Source organism: Oryctolagus cuniculus, chromosome 17 (assembly GCF_964237555.1).
Source record: "Oryctolagus cuniculus chromosome 17, mOryCun1.1, whole genome shotgun sequence".
Lineage (NCBI taxonomy): Eukaryota > Metazoa > Chordata > Mammalia > Lagomorpha > Leporidae > Oryctolagus > Oryctolagus cuniculus.
In genome coordinates, this window is record NC_091448.1 from 20,360,183 (window position 1) to 20,382,508 (window position 22,326).

Sequence of the window (22,326 nt, forward strand, 5' to 3'; positions counted from 1 at the left end):
ACATCACAAAGTGCGTGAAACCACAACTCCCCGGGCCGCACTCCTGAGGTCACGCAGTCCGCAGCCACCACACAGAGGACTTCCAGGGCAGCTCTTCCATGGCAGGATCTGCGCCCCTCACCCAGCGGCTGCGGGTTTTGAGCTCCCGCTAACATTTTAAACACAGAAAAGCACAGGAAATGAAGGTGCGGTCCCAGTGAAGCCCTGTTTTATCCTTCAGTTCCCTTCTTCCAACCCCTGGGAGGCTGCTCCTGGGGCAGGCCAGATGTCCTCCCTTTGTGCAGCAATTACTTATTTGTTTATTTAAGATTTACTTATTTATTTGAAAGGTAAAGTGACAGGGAGAGAAGAGGGGGAGAGGGAGAGAGAAAAGAGAAGGGGAGAGGGAGAGAGAGAAAAGAGAAGGGGAGAGGGAGACAGAGAGATCTTCCATTCAGTGGTTCACTCCCCAAGTGGCTGTAATGGCCAGGACTGGTCCAGGCTGAAGCCAGGAGCTTGGAATTCTATCCAGGTCTCCCACATGGGTGGCAGGGGCCCAAGTACTTGGGCCATCATTCACTGCTTTCCCAGGTGCATTAGCAGGGAGCAGATTGGAAGCAGAGCAGCCTGGACTGGAACCGGAGCTCTGATATGGGATGCAGGCATTGAAGGTGGCAGTTTCACTCACTGTGCTACAACACCAGCCACAGTAACCACTTCTGGGCTGATCAGCAAGTAGAAGGGGAAGCCTACAACTGGACTAAGGCAGGCTGTGCACAAGCTGCCAGCTGGAATCAAAGCCTGACTTGTGATTTAATAATCAACTCTCCAAACAGAGGACGGATATGCCTTGGTCCTAAAACAGTCAATAATTGTCTTTTCTCCGTCTTTTCACCTTGGAACAGGGAAGCCAAAAGAAGTCATTTTTAAATACCAGGTCCCTTGGAAAAAAAACATTTTTCTTAAAATGTTAGGTAGGAAGTTAGAAACTGGCCTGTGTGTGAGAGAGGGGCCTGAGGAAAACACAGCACGTGCAGAAGCTCACCTCGGAAGCAGCCCAGGATTTTACGCTCCAGAGTCATGCCCACACCCCAGGAACTTTACAGGTGGTCTCAGCCTCCCCTAAGCAAGGCTCCCTAGGAGAATCCTCCCTCCTTAGCACCACGTGGGTTACCTGGCCTGGTAACACTGAGCAATGCAGCCATCACATCCTTCCCAAGCAGGCGCCCCAGGGGAGGCTCCTCTGCCCTGCGCAGGTGGGCTCCCCAGTCTATAGCACTGAGTAGTGAACTCTTGGGAGGAGTTTCACCTAATTCACACTCAGCAAACCCTTTGTCCAGGAGGAAGAGGTGGAGAGGAAGGAGAAATGGTGGGAAGAACTGGATCCCTTTCACTTATAAGCCCCAGTCTGAATACAGATTGCACGCTCAGCACTCAGCTCTCTGCTGAGGCACCTGCCTGGCCTGACAGGTGTTTTCACTCCGTTTAGCCAGCAGCCTTGCCTTCCCCAGTCTCACTGGGACTCTCTCTCTTGGATTCTGTCTCATCGTTCTGATGGATGTCCTACTCCAATAAACCTTGCTTACCACTGTTCTCTGTCACATCTGAATTCTTTCTTTCTTTCTTTCTTTTTTTTCTTTTTTTTTTTTTTTTTTTTTTTGACAGGCAGAGTGGACAGTGAGAGAGAGACAGAGAGAAAGGTCTTCCTTTGCCGTTGGTTCACCCTCCAATGGCCACCACAGCCGGCGCACTGCAGCTGGCGCACCATGCTGATCTGATGGCAGGAGCCAGGAGCCAGGTGCTTCTCCTGGTCTCCCATGGGTGCAGGGCCCAAGCACTTGGGCCATCCTCCACTGCACTCCCGGGCCATAGCAGAGAGCTGGCCTGGAAGAGGGGCAACCGGGACAGAATCCAGCACCCTGACCGGGACTAGAACCCAGTTTTTTGGAGCCGCAAGGTGGAGGATTAGCCTAGTGAGCCGCGGCGCCGGCCTGAATTCTTTCTTATGTGAAGACAAGAACCTACCACCCATCTCCGCTAACACAAGCAGCTGCTACAAACTGCTTCTAGAGAAGGCCAAGGTTTGTGGCCGCTCGTGCAAGGCTGCCTCCCAGCGACCTCCTCAAGAGCACGCTACACCTGCTGATACACCTGCTTCCTGTGCAAGCACACTTCCCAGGGATTTTACAGAGCTGAGGCCGGACAAGACCTTCAGTTTTAGGCCAGTTGTTCAAAAGTATTTAAACTGAGGAATTACAACAAAGATACAAATAAGAATCTCTAGGGGGAAAGGATTCGAGCTGTTGTACCTGGATTTATCTCTCGGTAAGTTCCAATTCCATAAGCATCGACCAAGTTCTGAAAGCCGTAAGTGAACTTGTTGGTTTTGTTATAGGTTGGGGGAGTCTGGTTTGTCTGCATCCGGTTCAGAATGGAGGGCACGGTGGAGCCACTGTGTTCCTGGGGACATCAGCACAGATATCAGAATCAGGCTGTCCCACTTCTGGTGCTGGCCACCCAGGTGAGTCTACTTATCAAAATTCATCAAACTGTATACACAAAATACACATATTTATATCTTAAGCTAGTGGGAAAAAACCAGAATTATAGGTTATTTTCTCCATTCTTTGGAGAAACTGGGGTGAGATATAAAATTTACAATGGAAGACTTCAATTAAATGCTTACCAAGAAAAAAATCTAACTCCAAAATGTGTAGCCAGAGCCATGAACCCTCCTCCACATCTGCTTGGTGAATACTATCCTTCTCTCCCCCTCCCAGAGGAAGCAGGCCCCGCTTGTCACCCCCAGATCCGCGTAGTGTGGCTGAGAGCCGGCTCACCACCCTGTGAGGTCTGCTCTCCCAAGAGCGAGTCGCGGCACTGCAGTTCTTTCTGCAGTGACAGTATCTGCACTCCTCAGGCACCCCTCTGCCCAGCAACCACTCCTGCCGTCTCCCTGCCCTCCTGCAGTACCACGGGCCCCCAAGAAACTTCCTTATTTTCTACGCCCTTGCTCTTGGCCGTCTCACTCCCTTCTCCTCTCCCAGTTCTCATTCCTTCAGTTCTGTCCCGTGGCGGTTTCTGCCCAGCACCTCATTATGACTGCAGCTGACCTCCGGCCCTTCCCTAGAAGTCAGGCTCTCTTGCTGAACCCTCTCTCTCCTGGTCACGCTGCTGCTCATTAACTTTCCTAATCTGTTTTCTTCGTGCTTTTCCTGTATCTGGCTAGGAACAAAGTCTACCTACTGATCTTCCCTGAAGAATGTCCCATACACACATTAATTATTTTCTTTCCCCAGAGTCAAGTCCTATCCTGAGGTCCATATCACTCACGGTTCTGTCTCTGATAACCTTCAGATGGGCCCCCACCTACCCATCTCTCCTAGATGCTAGTGGCAGATTATTCTTTTAAAACCACTTTAATCATGTCCTTTCTCTGTTCCCTCCGGGATAAAATCCAAACCCTCTAACCTGCTTGGTGACCTTCACAATCAGGTTCCAATTTATCTGATGCGGGTCCATCGCTTGTTCTTTTAGCTAACCTGCTCTAGTTCCTGTTCTTGCTCAATCATACGCTGTTGCACTGTACTTCCTGCCTTTGTCCACGCTGTTTTCTTCTCATCATTGAGAAGCAACATCTTACCCATTCTTCAAAGTCCTCATCAGATGCCCCCGTCTCTTGAAGCTTTGCCCAGTCTCCCCAGGTGGGAAGCCCTACCTCCACTCTCCACGTAGGTGTCACTCTGAGCGAAGCCCCTCGTGGACGTCTGCACGTCGTCCTTTCCCGGAATCCACAGGAGGCTCATGGCGTGTTTTCTGACACTCTGTGCCCCTCCAGGCCCATAGAGCAGGGTCTTGGCCAGAGCAGTGGCTCTAACCAACTACTACATACAAGCAAATAAAGGGTGAGCCAGGAAACTGACGCTCAGGTCATGAGCTACCCAGAAGGCTCACGGCCTGTGACCAAATCATTTGCTCTCTCTGAAGGGCAGCTTTCACATGTGCAGAATAAAGCTCAGACCCCAGGCTACGTACAAGCCGGGCTCCAAGGTGAACACACTAAAGAGCTCTGCAAGCAAAAACACCGCCATCCAAGTGACACCGACATGAGAACCTCTCTTCCTGGCCACAGCCGCGCTGCTGGCTTTGGGGACTCACCGTGCCCCTTCTGAGTGCGAACTGGATGGAGTCGAGGTCGGTGACGGGGCACCACACCTCTGCAATCAGGCACTTCTGGGTCACGTCTATGTTGCACAGGTTCAGGGTGTGGTAGATGGCCTTCATCTTCCGCACCTTGATGAACCAGACCCGGATGTTCTTAGCCGCGGCCTGCAGGACCCTCTGGCGGTGATCCTCCGTCTGATTCAGCACCTTTCAGAGGGAAGGAACAAGGGAAGGGTCCTTCCAACACCACTCTTACAGATGCGAACGGGGGAAGGGCCGTTCTTTCCAGAAAGGGTTGCTATGGAACTGGCTTTTCCTACTCTGGAGATTATACATCTATATTTTTAAGTTACAAAATTATAAAAAATATGAGTTCTAGTTATTAACATTCATTTCCATTTAGCTTCACATTGAGCAGAAGTATGAGAAAATGGTTTTAACTTTTTTCCTTATATTCAACCCTAACACCAACCCAAGGCAATCACATGTAGGTCCCTGGCTGAAACTTGAGTCACTAAGCGCTCAGGCCCAGGAGCTGAGGAGTGAGCAAATGCACACGTCAGAGAAGCTGCGCGAGGCCAGCCTCAGGGCGCGGGGGCGCTGTGCCGGGACCACGAGCCGCGAGACGAGACGCTGCGGGAGCAGGGCGCTCAGGATCCAGCAGGACTCTGCACTCCACCTGGTGCGGCCCTGTCAGGGGCAGGTGAGCCTCCCCCCTCCTGCCTGGCTTCTTGCAGGAGAAAGCTCCAGTGTGGATCTCGGGAAACTGGTGCAGGCTGCCCTGAGGAGCCACTGCCAGGACCAGGATGAGAGGAAGAAGCAGGCGTATTTCACATTTGTACTGCCTTGCTCAGAACCAGGTGTTTAGTTTAACAGCTAGAGAGGCTAGATCACTGCTCCCAGTGGGAAAGGATCAGGCAAATAACTCACCACTCACATTCCTACAGAAAATCTATTTCTCTGAAGAGGGGTAAGCTACACACCAACCATGTTAATTAGCCCAAGTCCCATCATGAGAGGTTCTTCAAGTTAGTTCAGAACAAAGCAGCACCTTCCTCTGAGAAACTGTTGGGTGGAATAAGGTTTCAAGAAAACCCACTCGTGACCTGCTGGGAAGCTCTTACGTCACTCGAGGCCGGCTCCTTCCCATCCTGGCTGTCGACCATTCCACAATCACCACTACAACTTCTGGAAGGGATGCTAAATAAGCTCACAATAATATTCTGGGGGCCTGCGCTGTGGTCTAGCGGGTAAAGCCGCGGCCTGCAGTGCTGGCATCCCATATGGGCGCTGGTTTGAGTCCCAGCTGCTCCACTTCCGACCCAGCTCTCTGCTATGGCCTGGGAAAGCAGTAGAAGATGGCCCAAATCCTTGGGCCCCTGTTCTCATGTGGGAAACCAGGAAGAAGCTCCTGGCTTAGGATCGGCACAGCTCTGGCCATTAAGGGCATCTGGGGAGTGAACCAGCAGGTGGAAGACCTCTCTCTCTCTTTGCCTCTGCCTCTCTGTAACTCTGATTTTCAAGTAAACAAATAAAATCTTTTAAAAAAATATTCTCTTTGCTTTTCTACTTCCCTACCCTACTCCTTGGTACTCTATCTCTTCTTAAAGTTTCAGTTCCTACAGCTGGATTTTTTAATTTATTTTTTATTATTTGAGAAGTGGAGAGAGCGAGAGGAGAGAGAGAGAAATGAGCAAGCACCGCAAGGGCAAGAGCGAGTGCGTGCACTGCTGGCCGCTGGCCCACACCAAATGCCCGCAGCAGCCAGAGGGGCCGCGCTGGGAGCCAGGAACCCGACCCAGCCCTTCTGCAAGGGCAGCAGGAACCCAACTACTTGAGCCCTCACTGCTGCCTCCCAGGGTCTGCATCAGCAGGCAGCTGGAGTCAGCAGCCAGTGCCAAGAGCTGAGCTCACATACGCCCACGTAGGATGCAGGCATCCAAACTGGCATCTTAACTACTAGGCCAAATGCCCACCCCAGCCAGATTTGTGAAAAGTCACAATTTAGTCATTTATGTTGACTTCTGCACACACTTAAAAACATCTGCCCGAAAGCCTGGACAGAGGTAAGACAGCCCTGGAATGCACAACGTGCTAACAGCCTGTCTGCCAGCCACCAGCAGCTCCAGAACCCTCTCTCCCCTCTGAGCAGGTAAGCGTACCTGAAACGAGCTGAGCTGAGTGGGGGGTAGAAGGGAAAGATGAGAAAGGGAGACGAAATCTCTAGACAACCTCCAGCCACTGCTGGAAGGAACTCTTTGGGATGAAATCTATTTACAAATGTTTCCAGGGACAGTCATCACATTCTTTTTTTTTTTTTTTTTTAAAGATTTATTCAGTTACTTGAAAGGCAGAGTTACAGAAACAGAGAGAGACAGACAGACAGACAGAGACAGGGAGGCAGAGATATAGAGACATCTTCCATCTACTGGTTCACTCCCCAGATGGGTCAGCCTAAAGCCAGGAGCCTTATTCAGGTCTTTCACATGGGTGCAGGGGCCCAAAGACTTGGGCCATCTTCCACTGCTTTCCCAGATGTATTAGCACGAAGCTAGACTGTAAGCAGTTTAGCTGAGACTCGAACCAGTAGCCATATGGGAAGCTGGTACTGCAGGTAGCAGTTTAACCCACTGTGCCACAGTGCTGATCTCCACTTTCATTCTTTTTTAAAAAAAAATTTTTTTTTAATTTATTTGAAAGCCGAGTCAGAGAGACAAGAGAGAGGAGAGACAGATTTTTCTATCCACTGGTTCACTTCCAAAATGGCCAAATGGCTGGAGCTGAGCCATGCCGAAGCCAGGAGCTTCTTCCAAGTCTCACATGTGGGTGCAGGGGCCCAAACATTTGGGACATCCTCTGCTGCCTTTCCAGCTGTATCAGAGGCAGATGGGATGCTGGCACTGCTATACGGTGGCTTAACCCACTGCGCCACAGTGTTGGCGCCACCCCCTCCCCGACCCCCTACATTCATTCTCAAAAAGGGAACAGGGGGCTGGATAGTAGCATAGTTGGCTAAGCTGCTGCCTGTGACACCACATCCCAAATGAGCAACAGTTTGAGTTCCAGCTACTCTACTTCTGATCCAGCTCCCTGCTAATACACCTGGGAAAGCAGCAGATTATGGCCCAAGAGCTTGAGCCCCATGTAGGTCACCCATGTGGAAGGCCCAGATGGAGTTACAAGTTCCTGGTTTTGACCTAGCCCAGTCCTAGCCAGAGAACTCTCTGTCTCTAGCTGTGCCTTTCAAATAAATAAATAAATATTTTAATAAGTAAATAAGTAGGAACAAAGTCTGCTGGCCACCCTCTATACATCAATCATGACTCCTCCCTTGGAACTGTATGACAACCAGGGTGTGTAGTTATATATTTTTAAATAAAGTTTATATGCACAATATATATACTATGGTTTACATATATAGTATACATGTCATAACTATACTAAGAAACTTTACATGTACTCCTTTATTATTTGATTTTTTCCCCTTATCTAATCATTTGTATTATTTAATTATAAAAAACATTTCAGGGGCTGGCATTTTGGTACAGCAGGTTAAACTGACACTGGCAATGCTGGCATCCCGTATGAGCTCCATTTCAAGTCCTGACTGCTGCACTTCTGATCCAGTTCTCTGCTAATGTGCCATATGGCCCAAGTGCTTGGGCCCCTGCACCCACGTGGGAGATCCGGATGGAGTTCTGGCTCCCTGCTTTGGCTTGGGCCAGCCCAGTTAGTTGCGGCCATGGGGGACTGAACCAGTGGGTGGAAGATCTTTCTTTCTCGCCACATAGTGTTCATACATACGTGTATGTGTGTGTGTGTGTTGTGTGTGTGTAACAGCTTTTCAAATAAATAATAAATCTTGTTTTAAAGATTTTTTTTAAAGATTTATTTTATTTATTTGAAAGTCAGAATTACATTGAGAGAAGAGAGGCAGAGAGAGAGGGAGAGAGAGAGAGAGATAAAGAGGTCTTCCATCTGTTGGTTCACTCCCCAGATGGCCGCAATGGTCGGAGCTGCACCAATCCGAAGCCAGGAGCCAGGAGCTTCCTCCAGGTCTCCCACGTGGGTGCAGGGGCCCAAGAACTTGGGCCATCTTCCACTGCTATCCCAGGCCATAGCAGAGAGCTGGATCGGAAGAGCCAGGACCAGAACCAGCACCCATATGAGATGCCACTGCTTCACGCCAGGGATTTAAACCCACTGGGCCACAGCGCCGGCCCCAAAGATTTATTTTATTTGAAAGGCAGAGTTATAGAGAGAGGGAGAGACAAAAAGGGGAAGCGTCCATCTGCTCGTTTACTCCCTAACTGGCCACAGTGATCAGGGCTGTGCCAGGCTAAAGCCAGGAGCCACAAGCTTCTTCCAGGTCTCCCACATGGGTGCAGAGACCCAAGCCCTTGGGCCATCCTCCACTGCTTTCCCAGGCCATTAGCAGGGAGATGGATCGGAAGTGGAGTGCCCATATGGCATGTTGGCATTGCAGGTGGTAGCTTAACTTGCTATGCCACAGCACCAGCCCCAAAGTAAGTAAATCTTAAGAAAAGAGAAGAACACCACCACAACACTCAGGACTTTGGAGGCACACGGGAATGCGGGGACTGGCTGCTCCAAATGACACTGATTCCAGATGCACAGCTTCCTGCTTGCTGGAGGATGAACAATGCTATTTTTAGCAGCCGCTCCCTGAGAGGTTCTACAGCTCCCAGAGGGACACGCTACCCACAGGCGTTTCTTTTTTTGGTATCCTGGGCTGCTCCAGGTGCCTGATAAGCTGTCTGGGTATGAAGAAAGGAGAACCGGCTTACACTGCAGTATGTCACAAAAGCAACTTCCCCCCAGCCCTCTGTGTACCATTTGGAGATCATCGATCCTGGTGTTCACTCCGGAAGCCATTTCCTTCCTCTCCTGCGGGGTCTCCGGACAGGGATAGAGCGAGGCTCGAAACCTGGAATGCACAGACCCGGCCTTAGGAACGGCAAACCTACTTCAAACAGTCTGACAGTAATCCCAGTACCCTAGAAGGACCAAGATGGGATCAGATCAGGCTTGGGTATTAACCAACACTATTTATATGCAGCAGTCTGCGGACGGATCAGTAACATTTAAACTATCTTGACATTCTCTGTGGCTATGAAATTCCCTTGAGATTAGAAAAAATGAAAGTCAAAATACACTGTAAATTATCACAGAAAAATGGTATGGGAAAAGTCCTTCCATAAGGCAAAAATTCAAAAACTGGAAGGCCTTGGTGCCGATGGTACCGGAGACTGGGTGTGCACACCGCTGTCCCAGAATAACACAGTGGGTGGAAGCCAAGAGTCCTGGTTACTTTTCCCAGGGAAAGAGAACTATGGTTTCAACAGTACTTTTACAAAATGAACTTAGGCTACTTCTAGTTGTTTTTACAAACCCTAACGTGATTACAGGGTATACTCTCTACAGTGAGACAAACGGACAGAATTCTGTTTCGCTGGCCTGAATCCTAAGGCTCAGCAGCGGGCAGCCAGGCTGCTCTCGAGTGGAGGCACATGTGTCTCTTACCCTTCGCAGATTTTCTTGACTCTGTTTTTCAGCTGATCGCCTTGGAAGAAAATGATAAACACAGACTTGTGCACGTAGTCGCCCTAGGCCCCAGAATCAAAAACCAAGAAGAGTTCAGGCTTTTAAATCCAGAAGAAAACTCAAGTTACTTTCTGGGTGATACAGGAACAAGGGGACTCCTTCAAGGATTCAGCAATCCTGTACTTCAACAACTGCCCTTCGCCACTCCTTAAGCATCACTGGAAGAATCTCTACCTGATAATCTCTAATTTACACAAATCTTTCTGTATTTGTTTTAGACCTGTGCGGGGGCTTGGCAGATAAGCTAAGATGATGTTCTTCTTACCATTACTGAGTCTTAGGTATGAATTCAGCTTTAAACCTTACATTCCCAAACGACAAAACCATAGCAGAGAGGGAAAAGAAGGAAGCCATTCCTACTGGGGACCCAGGACTCAGAGGCATGATGCAAGCACTAGAAGGCGGGGTCAGGAAAAATAAGGCCCGTGGGATGTTAACCAGGGCTGTCTCTGGTGCCTGTATTTTCTCCTATCTGTACAGGGCACTGGCTGATTTTTATAATAAGAATACAAACAAAACTTCAGAAGGATAAAAGACGGGGAGGGAAGGAAGTTAAGCTAGCGGAATCTGACATCCCTCCACTGCCGGGGCTAAGCGAGGGCCCATTCTCTGTGCAGCTGCTCTGCGACAGGCATCAAGGCCCCTTTCCTGCATTTGTTGATAAGAATCTTTCTGTTGCCAAGAGGAAGTCTGCCTGCACGTTCCCAAGAACAACTTGACATCAGGTGTGACAGCAGATGACAGTGTTTTCCATAACCTGATAGCCTCGGTCAGACTGTGTAACCACGCCCCTAGGAAGGGAGCTCACCTCCCTGACAGCCACGCACCCCTTGGCCTGCAGAAGGTAAAAGCCAGAGCTGCAGGACCCACCCTGAGATGTCTCACAGCTCAATCTCTCTTCTTAGGTAGAGCAAAGACTACAAATGTAAGAAATCTACAACATGAACTAGAACAGAAAAACCAACTCCAGGTTTCTAAAGATGGAAAAAACAAAGACAAGTAAAGTGTTTGCAGTACACAATCTTTGCTTTGTAACCCCTGAAATCAGGACTCACCACACTCGTGTAGAAGCATTCAGGTTATAAACTCAAATGCATGCAAAAACAGCATGCTAAGCTGCTCCCACTTGCCAAAGCACTGGTTGGGAGGATTGTCCTATCTCACACAATATCTATTCTTAAACTCAGTTTTGATTCTCCCAATGAAGACCAGAAACAAACCCTTAACAAGTATCAGGATTTTACTAGCTTATAAAAAAATCAGTTTTGAGAACTGGATATTACCAACTTTGAAACCACGTATCTTATTTTAATTTTCATAAAAGGCATATCTTCTTTTAGTCCCAGATCAGTAGTAGAAAATGCACAAAGTAATAGTATAAAATAAGTGGGAGAAACACATTTCCAAGGAAAAGAATAACCACATGGGATGAGCCTGGGGAGTGTTTGCCACATATATGATGTGGGTAAACACGTATCCGGTGTCGGTAAACATGATGGGCACTGAGTTAGAGGAAAGGCAAGGCCAAGTCCCAAGCTCAAAGCGGGGATAAAGGCAAGGGCCCCTCTGCGGAAGGGTCTGACTCGGGAGGCACTCGGCCGTGCTCCTGCTCAGGGCTCCCTCTGCGAGGCCCACTCCACAGGGGGCAACCTCCTCGTCTTACAGTCACAGGGTCCTCCAGGGGGCTCTCGATCTCGGCCTGGCGCAGGAACACGTTGCCCCGGCACACCCGCCACAGCATGCGCTCGAAAGTCGGGATGCGCTCCCGGTTAATCACACCAGCCACGAAGCTGCGGGGAGGAGAGCCAGGTTGGGAACTCTGCCCCATGTTGATGGAGGGTTGATTTTAAGACAAACAGAAGGCGAGCAGAAAGGGGCGAAGACTACACAGATGAGGTGATGGGTTGTTATGTCAAAAGAGCTGCCAAAGCCTTATTCCTGACCTCTCTCCTGGACCCATCAGAAGACTGACAGACAGTTTAGGAGCAGAGTACACAGCCTGAGCAACAGCTCTCAACAGGTTCAGGAGAGAGTGAGCCCCCAGCCCCACTGCTCTTTGAAATAGCAAAGGTGGACATGACCCCCAAAAGTGGGCAGAGGGATGCCATCCTTACCCGAGTCTCAGAGGTGTGCCTCGTCCCATCTCGCTTGGCTCCAAGAGGGATGAGGATTCTTCCAACAGGTCTGGATCCGCCATCTGCTGATGATGCAATTCAGCCTGAATTCACAAATCAATTAATATCTAATGAAAATAGTTAGTGGCATGCAGGGAACGAGGAACCAGGAGACAGGTTCAGAAAATAAAGATGGAAAGGAAAACCAAACCACCAAAAGATAAGACACACCCACAAAAAGAAGACAAGAAGTGGAAGAAAACCAAGAGATACATATGAGGTAAAGAAAGCATAACTGCCCCAGGAAAGCATCTGGGGAAATGGTTTTAGAAATAAGGAACAAAAGCAAAAACAGTAAGTGACGGTGACATGTATAAACCTGTCGCCTGTGGAAGCCATCCTCTCTCCTGAACCACCCACGGGAACCAGGACACACCTTCGCCTGGGATGGGAAGCTCCCTTCTCAGCACAACGGAAGCAGCTCTGCAAATGCTCTAGAGTTTAATTCCCAGGCAGCTGCAAATTAGACTTTTTCCTGTGTGAGAAGTAGAGACAAAGCCCCTTTCTGGGCAAAAAGCAAGGCACAATCCCCAGGACTCAGCATGACCTGAGAAACACACAGGGGCACCTCCAGGGCCTAGGTCTGCCAGGCCTTTAAAGGTTCAGAATATGAGAATCCGCAGCACGGCCACACACAAAATGCCCCCAACAGCGGGACTTAAAGCACAGGAAGCAACGACAGCTGGGCGGGCCTGGGCCTGCGCCGCATCCTGGAGGCAGAGAAGAGCGCCTGACTGGGTCCAGGGAGAGGAAGGGCGCACGGGCTTTGCAGCTGGCGGGTTCCCTAGGACATGCCTGGAGTCCAGTGAAGAAAAGGCAATGGAGCGGAAGCCAAGCTGGAGCCCGGCGGCTGGTCTGATTGGCTGGGCTTAGAATGACTTCCACCGTGACAGTTTATACAGGGCCATTGCGGAGGAGAGGCCTCCACCCTGACCACTCTCTGCCTCGCTCCTCTCCTCCCACGAGAAAGCAGATGCTGCTCTGAGGACGGAGTCCAGTCAACTCCACCACCTGAGCTCCCGCCTTGGACATCCACGGGCTGCCTGTCTGACCGAGAGCTAGAAGCCACAACAACCTTCTCTTTCAAAAGCAAAAAAAAAGTCGACAGAATTGTTCTCTACCATTTTCATGCCAAATTTCAATTTAATTCTATTCCTATCAATCACACTATCATAAAAGTCACTTGGGAACTCACTGGATAAAGCTGCAGGACCCACATGTAAGAGTGCAAATCACTCAGTCCGAAGTGCTAAAGAAGTGAAAGCGATCGTCTTGGGAAGTGAGGATGAACACTGACAAAAGGAAAAGGGGGCAGGGGTGGCAGCGATGGACACCCCAAGGGCAGAGAAATACTGTACGAGATGTGAAAAACTTAGGGGTGGCATAGTGGGGAGGCTGGTTCCTGCCTGCGCCACACAAAAGTTTAGGGGCTTCTTTCTGTTCCTACTGGAAATCCCATCAGCTGACCGAGCAGTTTTTCTGAGGATCCAGATGGCTACAGCATTTCAACATGTTTGCACTTCGACAAAAACCAGCTAAACGGGCTGCCCCCCCACCCCCACCCCACCGCCTGCCTCGGGCACAACACCTACTTCACACCCTAAACATCTGACTCAGTGCAAACACAGGTGCTCTAATGGGGACAACTGGGGGAACAGCAAACAGCGCTCAGCAAGCACACCACTCCAAAAATGGATCGAGGGCTCTCTGAGAAGAAAAAACAGAAATGAAATGGAACAGAAGCTTCCATAACATTCTAACTGCCAATTTCCCTACTTCAGACTTGAGAATCTCGAGTCTTAGAGAAGTTACGAGTTTTTAAGGACTTGTGTCCAACAGGAAGCTAGGATGGCAGAGCCACTAATGGAGGGGTTGAAGGCAGCGCCTGCTGCCCGGTTGCTGAGTCTCGGTATCTCCTCTCAGAGACTGAATTCTCTAACGGCAACCCAGCACTGGCCGCACTCCTCCGAATCACCTGCTGCGCCTCCGGCCCCTGCCTCGTTCAGACACTGCCCCCAGGCCCTGCGGAAAGGAAGCAGCCTCACCGAGTCCTGCCTCACCGCCTCTGAGTCCAGGCAGCACACCCAGTCAAGCTGGACCCCTTACCAAGAGCAAACGCTTTCACCTTCCATCTACTGCGAGAAAGAAATTGCTCACCCAAGCCCCAACGAAGATGGCAGATGGGAAAGAAAAACAAAGAAAGCAGATGGATGGAAAACTCAGAAGGAAAGGAAGGCGGGGAGCTGCATGCCATTAACCATTACTTTTCCAGTCTTCTTTACGCTCTCATATGTTATGGTGCTTATGGTAAAAGATGCAGAGAAATCTCTCCAGCTCTTACAGCTCTTCATAAGCAAGAAGACTGAGAAAAGGATAATCATTAACATGTCAATTTAAATGCTCTGCATAATTGGCTACGCAGAACTCTGCAATCATCTGACATCACAAGAGTATTCAATATCTGTTTACTTTTCCCCTTCCATACACCCTGCCAATCACAACCCCTATGCCTACACATGGAAAGAATCATTTTCAGAATTAGCCATTTCCTGCTGATTCGTTATTCTGAATTATTGATTATATTCACCAAACTAGAAGAAAGAAGATAAGTTTAAAATTGGTAGTGTTTTAGGCCATTTGCAAACATTACAACTTCAGACATGGAAAAAAAATTACATGAAAACCCCCGAGTTTCAGATATTTGAGCATCTCCGGTTTCCCCATATTCCGTGCACACACACAGGCAGGTGCAATCACCTCCAGTCATGGCAGCGACACCAGAGACAGCTGTTCTGCAGCAGCAGGGCCAGGTGCATGCATGGCTCCCTGGCTGAGTCCCGGGTCAGTACAAGGGCGGGCAAGGGGCTGCCAGGGCACGTGGAGAGAAAAAGCGGAGTGGCTCTCACCAGCGCGCTTCCCGCAGGGCTCTGACCGTGCCAGGAAGACAAAGGCAGCTCTCACAGCCCAGGGTCTGTGCTCAGAGCACCCACACTTCCAGAGATCAGAAAAAAAAAAAATTGCTTCACAAAAAAATGAGGAGAAAAACAGTCCACCACGGATGGGGCATAAAACTCAGAGACTCAGACTCTGCCTCTGAAGACCCATTCATCTCAAAATAAAATGCCTACACCCATAACCTACAACTTTAAAATTGTGTATCATCTTTCCAAGTGGTTCCTCTTATTTTATTTTTACTTTATTTAATTTAAAAATCATAGTTTAAAGAGCTCTTTCACTGAAGAGAGTCCATTTGTCAGTCTTCATTTAGAATTTCTCCAAAAATGAACAAGAGTACGAGGCTCACCCAAATCCTCCAACTGGGAGGTCACAAAAGATTCATTCATATTTTCACAGTAAGATCTCCACAGGGAACCAAAGGGTTTTTTCTTTTTTAAGATATATTTATTTAGTTGAAAGGAGGAGCTACAGAGAGGCAGAGGCAGAGGCAGAGGTATAGAGAGATTCCATCTGCTGGTTCACTCCCCAGATGGTCACAATGGTCAAAGCTGAGCCAATCTGAAGCCAGGAGCCAGGAGCTTCTTCTGGGTCTCCCACACGGATGCAGGGGTCCAAGGACCTGGGCCATCTTGTACTGCTTTCCCAGGCCATAGCAGAGCTGGACTGAAAGTGGAGCAGCAGGGACTTGAACCAGTGCCCATATGGGATGCCGGCACTGCAGGTGGCAGCTTTACCCACTATAGCACAGCGCCGGCCCCTAAAGGGCTTTTAAAATACAGATATGGGGAACTGGCACTATGGCATAGTGGATAGAGTTGGCACTTGCAGTGCACCACATATGGGTACCAGTTCAACTCCCTGCTGCTCCACTTCTGATCCAGCTCTCTGCTGTGGCCTGGGAAAGCAGCAGAGGATGGTCCACGTCGTTGGGCCTCTGAACCCACGAGGGAGACCCAGAAGAAACTCCTGGCTCCTGGCTTTGGATCAGCATAGCTTTGGCCGTTGTGGCCATCTGCAGAATGGGCCGGTGGATGGAGGACCCCTCTCTCTCCCTCTCTCTCTCTTTCTCTGCCTCTGCATCTCTGTAATATATATATATACACACATAAAATATATATGTATGTATGCATATATATGTGTGTGTGTGTATATATATATATATATATATATATATGTTGAAAGAAGCTTCAAATGATGCCAAAAGTAGCTGAACTTTGAGCAAGAGGCTGGGTTTACATTAGATCTGCAGGCAGCAGCTTGGGCACATTTAGAAAACCAACATCTGGGGCCAGTGGTACGGGACTGTGGGTAAAACTGCCACCTGTGGCCCTGGCATCCCATATGGGCGCTGGTTTGTGTCTTGGCTGCTCCACTTCCAATCCAGCTCTCCTCTTTCGGCCTGGGAAAGCGGCAGAAGATGGCCCAAGTGTTTCAGCCCCTGACACCCATGTGGGAGACTAAAATGAAACTCTGGGCTCCTGGCTCCGGCCTGGCCCAGCCCTGACCATTGCAGCCATCCATGGAGTGAACCAGTGGATGAAAGATCTCGCCTCTCTCTCTTCCTGTAACTCTGCTTTTCAAATAAATAAATAAATCTTTCAAAAAAAAAAAAAAAAAGAACAAGAAGAAAGAAAGAAAGAAAATGCACAAATGCACATCTGTGAGCGTGCAGAGGCACCGTGCTCAGGGACGTGTGCCATGTGACTGAACGACACAGTCCTGGATGCACAGATCACATCTCAGCCAGCCTGTGCCTCACAGAGAGCAAGTGTCATTCTACGAGGGACTCAATGAGCAAAAATACAGTGACATTCAGGCAGTGAGCACACTGGAACTGCAAGTTATCTGTTCATTAAAACACACGGCATACACAGCCATGCCTGTGGCAAAAGACCTGAAACACTTGAAGAGTCGATCACACTGTCCCACGACCCCAGTGCGGGGAGCCTCCGGGACTGGTGAAGGAAGTTAGCACCAGTCTCAAAGTTCCCCCCGCAATGAGCAAGCTGAGTGTGCACAGCAAATCTCTGACGTATGACAAAATTCTGATCCTTGGGTTGACCCGGTGATTAAGTTCACAGGAGCACCAGCTGATCGGTTTAATTAGCATGGCATTTCCAAGCCAAATCCCTACCTCCTGCGGAATGTGTCACAGCGCCAGCAGACTCTCCCTCACCTACTGCTTTTCTCACTAGCACTCCTCAGAATCCCCTTGTTCAGACTGCTGGGTGAGACACCAAGGGTGTCTGATTCGGCAGGTGCATTTCTAGCAAGGGCCTGAGTGAGGCTTCAGCTGCTGGGTGGAGAAGCCTTCCTCCAGCCTAGAGAACCATGGAGAACTGGGCTCTTCTCAAGACAGAAATTAAAACTGAGAACACATCAGATGCTAAGTAAATGGGCCTTCTGTATTTAAAAGTTCTGCCAAGTTTGTTGCTGAGTAAAGGAAATAAAGAACTTTCTGAGAAGACTAGACAGTGACTAGAACAATCTCTCACATGTAAAAATCACTAATCTGTGGGCAGACATCTGACAAAAACAGAGTGGCCTAAAAATATTGCTTTTAGGCCAATGGAAAAGCAATACCCAGGGTACAAGCTAAGACTCCTTCTGGGGTTTAACTAGAAGGAAGCCTTCTGCAAGCTTGCTGTCAAACCCTTTCCAAGGGGTCACCCCAGCAAGCTGTCACTGGGCAATTTAAGCCACCTGCATTTTTGACTCAGGAGCTTAGTAACATTTATCCTTAAAAGGTAGTGCAGTTGTTTTTATGTGAAAATCCAAAAGTCCAGGGCCGGCGCTGTGGTACAGCAGGTTAAAGCCCTGGTCTGAAGCACCAGCATCCCATATGGGGGCTGGTTCTAGTCCTAGCTGCTCCTCTTTTGATCCAGCTCTCTGCTGTGGCCTGGAATAGCAGTAGAAGACAGCGCAAGTCCTTGGGCCATTGCACCTGCGTGGGAGACCTGGAAGAACCTCCTGGCTCCTGGCTTCGGCGCAGCTCCGGCTGTTGCGGCCATCTGGGGAGTGAACCAGCAGATGGAAGACCTCTCTCTCTGCCTCTACCTCTCTCTGTAACTCTTTCAAATAAAAAAAAAAAATCCAAAAATCCTATCAATAGTTCCATATGACAATGAGAACTTCTGGAAAACTCTGTGTGACATGTGCTATCCAAAGTTCTGGAAAATGTGCCCAAGGGTTGATAAACACAGAGAATAACATAAAAATAAAAATTTGATGACAAAAGGTCTGGAGATTAAACTTTTGTTAGGATTTTGTGAATAACCAAACGTTTGTTACTTCAGCTTTAACCATAAGCATATACTTACCTTATAACACAGAAGGGTGAGTATAATGGAAATATTTTCGCTATATTTATACAAGAACTTTAGGGTTTCTTTCCCCATCTTGAGATGAAAACTTGCAGAAAACATGAAAATGTACAAAACCATGGGCTGGCTATGTACTGCATGAAAAATGGAACATAATCTGAAAATTCTTCAACTAAAACAGGGTGCAAAAATGGTACTGCTTCCAAAGTAGCAAATTAAAATTAATTACTGGAATAAAAATATGGCCCACTTGTGCGGGAGCAATATCTATCAACTACTCAAATACCAAAAGAAACAATAGTCTGACCTCATCAAAAAACTGCTGGGTTTTTCGAAGTATAAATTTTAATTCAGTCAATTCCAGGAAGTTTCTCTTCAGAGCTTCCTGGTTTGTGTTGATTTCTTTCAGTTCATTTTCAATCTTCTCAAAATTGGCCTAGAGGAAGAAAGGAAATCGATGAGTTCAAACTAAGCACAATATGCCTGCTCCAAGAGATGTAAACTGAACCCCTCCCACTGCACTGTTACCTTACTGACAGTTCAAAGATGCTACACTACCCAGCAAAGGCTGTGCTTCTGACAGTAATTTTTTGCATGAAAACTTCTTACTAAAAGAGTCTTGCTTCGGGGCTGGAGCTGTGGCATAGTAGGCTAAGCCTCTGCCAGCAGTGCTGCATCCCATAAGGGCACCAGTTCAAGTCCCAGCTGCTCCTTCTCTGATCCAGGTCTTTGCCCATGGCCTGGGAAAGCAGTGGAAGACGGATCAAGTCCTTTTGCCCCTGTACCCGCATGGGAGACCTAGAGGAAGCTCTTGGCTCCTGGCTTCGGATTGGCCCAGTTCCAGCTGTTGGAGCCATTTGGGGAGTGAACCAGCAGAGACAAGACCCCTCTGTCTCTCCCTCTGTCTACAGCTCTACCTCTCAAATAAATAAATAAAATCTTTGAAAAAAAAAAAAAAACAGTATTGCTTCATCTGTAGATTCTTCTGTGAATGTGGTAAACTTCTAAGGAGATTTCAAATGGGTAAAATAATGACCAAAAAACCCACTGGCTATTCATTTGTCTGTGAGATTAGTCACTACTAGATAGACATTTATCCAATAAGTTTCAATAAATCAATATGATACTCTCTGAGATACTGTTTGACATAAAAAAGAGAACTCACTTCAATCCCCCTATGAAAACCTGGAATTAACTGACAAAGCTGGCAGTGCAGCGAGAATCCCTCTACCTTCCACCCACTCAGCTAAGGAACGTCTGCCTTCCCAGAAGCCCCATTACCTCCAGGTCAATCATGTCCCTGGGGAAGGGCACCTCAGGGTTCTCTCCAGTGTCCAGGATCGGGATGTTAGCTTTCCTTATTTCTTTCTCAACAAATCCTGAAAGGACAGAAGCAGAGCATTCATGGCAGTTCTCTGTGCCTCACAGTGCGAGTCTAGGACAGAACTTTCAGATAAAAGCAGCACCTTGCCCCTCCCCCACGCCGCCCCTCCCCCACACTGCCCCTTCTCCTGCCTCACACTTTCTAAAGCCACAGTGGCCACCTCAGCTGCCTTCCTTCCCTCTTCTGCTCCAGCTCTCCACCCTCTGCAGCTGCCACCCCAAACCACGACGGCGCTAGTTCCGGATACCGTCGGCGAAGCAGAGCTACCAAAGAGTGCAGTTCAACAGGATATTTAAAATGAAAGAGAGACTCATGGAACAAGGATTCCAAATACCAGAAAAGGGAAAAGCACGTGGCCTAGCAGTTAAGACTCTAGTTGGAACACCAGCGTCCGTATCATGGTGCCTGGGTTTGAGTCTCAGCTGTACTCCCGATTCCACATTCCTGTTACTGTGCATTCTCAGAGGCTGCTGGCTCAGGTGGCTGGGTCCCTGCTGCCCATGTGCGAGAGCCACATTAAGTTCCTGGCTTCCCGTTTTGGCCATTGCAGGCATTTGAAGAGGGACCAACAGATGGGAGGTAGCTCGTTCTATTTTAAAAATATAACAAAACATCAGGGAGCAGGGAGCAGGGTTGTGGCACAGCAGGTTAAGCCACCACCTGTGATACCTGGATTCCATATGAGCGCCAGCTTGAGTCTTGGCTGCTGGCTGCTCTGCTTCCAATCTAGCTCCCTGCTAATGTGCTTGGGAAGGCAGCAAAAAAGGGTACAAGGGCCTGGGCCCCTGCCACCCAAGTGAGAGACCTGGATGGAGTTCCAGCCTCCTGGCTTCAATGTGGCCCAGTCCTGACTATTGTGACCATTTGGAGAGTGAGCCAGTGGATGGAAAGATCTCTATCTCTCCCTGTGTCTCTATAACTCTTTCAAGTAAAAACAAACAAATCTTGAACACACTCACACTGAGAATGCCAAAGAGAAATGTGTTTCAGGTGGGGGCCAAATTCACTATGAGCTAACTGGAAGCTGGCTTAGCAGAGTGGCAAGGTCAGGAGTGTGGGAGCCAGACAAAATAGCCAGCTTCAAACTCTGATTCCATCACGACTGTTCAACCTCCTGGGCATCACTGAACCTCTGGGATATTCAGTTTCCACAATTAATAAATGATAGCACCCGCATTCTTCAGGGAATGCTCAGGTCTACAAGCAACTGACCCGGCCTTAATGAACGGCAGTTTCCTCCCTCATAAAAGCTCAAGTAAAAGATAGCTCTGGGGGAGCCAGTGTCCTGGTGCACTAAATTAGGTTGCCACCTATGATGCCAGCATCGCATTAGGGTGCCAGTTCAAGTCCTGGCCACTCCACTTCTTCTTCTTCTTCTTTTTTTAAAAGATTTATTCACTTGCTTGAAAGGCAGAGCTACAGAGAGGCAGAGGCAGAGAGAAAGAGAGGTCTTTCATCTGCTGGTTCACTCCCCAGATGGCCGCAGTGGTCAGAGCTGCGCTGATCCGAAGCCAGGAGCCAGGAACCAGGAGCCTCTTCTGGGTCTCCAACACAAGTGAAGGGGCCCAAGGATTTGGGTCATCTTCTACTGCTTTCCCAGGCCAAAGCATAGAGCTGGATCAGATGTGGAAAAAGCAGCCAGGACTCGAGCCGGCACCCACATGGAATGCCAGCATCGCAGGAGGCGGCCTTACCCACTACGTCACAGCACCAGCCCTGTTCAATTTCTGATTCAACTCCCTGTTGGTAGCTTGGGAAAAACAGTAGAGGATGGCCCAAGTGTTGGGTCCCTGCTACCCACATGGGAGACCTGGAAGAAGCTCCTGGCTCCTGGCTTCAGCCTGGCCCAGCCTTGGCTGTTGCAGCCATCTGGGGGATAAACTAGAAGATGGAAGACCTCTTTGTTTCTCCCTCCCTCTGCAACTTTGACTTCCAAAATAAATACATGATGTTAACAAAAAAAATAAAAATAAAAAACAAACCAGATAGCTCTCAGGGCCAGCACTGCAGGGTAGCAGGTAAAGTTGCTCCCTGCAATGCCAGCATCCTATATGGGCAGCAATTCATGTCCTGGCTGCTCCACTTCTGATCCAGTTCCCTGCTAATGGCCTTGGAAAAGCAGCAGAAGATAGCTCAGGTGTTTGGGGCTCTGCCACCCATGTGCAAGACCTGGATGAAGCTCCTGGCTTCTGCCTGACCCAATGCTGGCCACTGCAGCCATTTGGGGAGTGAACCAGTGGATGGAAGCTCTCTCTGTATCCACCCCTCTCTCTGCAGCTTTCAAAATAAATAAAATAAATCTTAAAAAAAAATTAAAAAAAAAAAAAAAAAGAGAAGAAAGAAACAATTGGGCCAGCACTGTGGCATAATAGGTTGGGCCACCACCTGCAGTGCCAGCATCCCAAACTGGTGCTGGTTCCAGTCCCAGCTGCTCCACTTTTGATCCAGCTCCCTGCTAATGCACCTAGGAAAGCAGCAGAGGATGGCCCAAGTCCTTGAGCCCCTGCACTCATGTGGGAGACATGGAAGAAGCTCCTGGCTCCTGGCTTCAGCCTGGCCCAGCCCTGGCCATTGCAGTCATGTGAGGAATGAACCAGTGGATAGAAGATACCTACCTAGCCCCCCCCCCCTTCCTCTCCTTCTCCACCTACTTCTCCCCCTCTCTGTAACTCTGCCTTTCAAATAGAATCACTGCTGACAACTACAGCTGACAGTGCTC

The 22,326-nt window shown here is 48.9% G+C and overlaps 1 protein-coding gene across 12 annotated transcripts in view; it reads right to left on the bottom strand.

Moving 5' to 3' along the window:
* ATP6V0A1 (ATPase H+ transporting V0 subunit a1) overlaps positions 1–22,326 on the bottom strand; it is a 55,265-nt gene that overhangs the window by 19,879 nt on the left and 13,060 nt on the right. For 7 of the 12 annotated variants that reach the window (XM_051824974.2, XM_051824975.2, XM_002719399.5 and 4 more), the window contains exons 4-11: positions 19,505–19,602; positions 18,531–18,659; positions 11,883–11,986; positions 11,432–11,558; positions 9,688–9,770; positions 8,998–9,091; positions 4,138–4,350; positions 2,289–2,439 (exon numbers count right to left, since the gene is read on the bottom strand). In XM_051824974.2, the coding sequence (XP_051680934.1) occupies positions 2,289–2,439; positions 4,138–4,350; positions 8,998–9,091; positions 9,688–9,770; positions 11,432–11,558; positions 11,883–11,986; positions 18,531–18,659; positions 19,505–19,602 (999 nt within the window). The remainder of the gene's footprint in view (positions 1–2,288; positions 2,440–4,137; positions 4,351–8,997; positions 9,092–9,687; positions 9,771–11,431; positions 11,559–11,882; positions 11,987–18,530; positions 18,660–19,504; positions 19,603–22,326) is intronic. The other 5 variants (XM_051824976.2, XM_002719398.5, XM_002719397.5 and 2 more) reach the window with 1 other exon arrangement.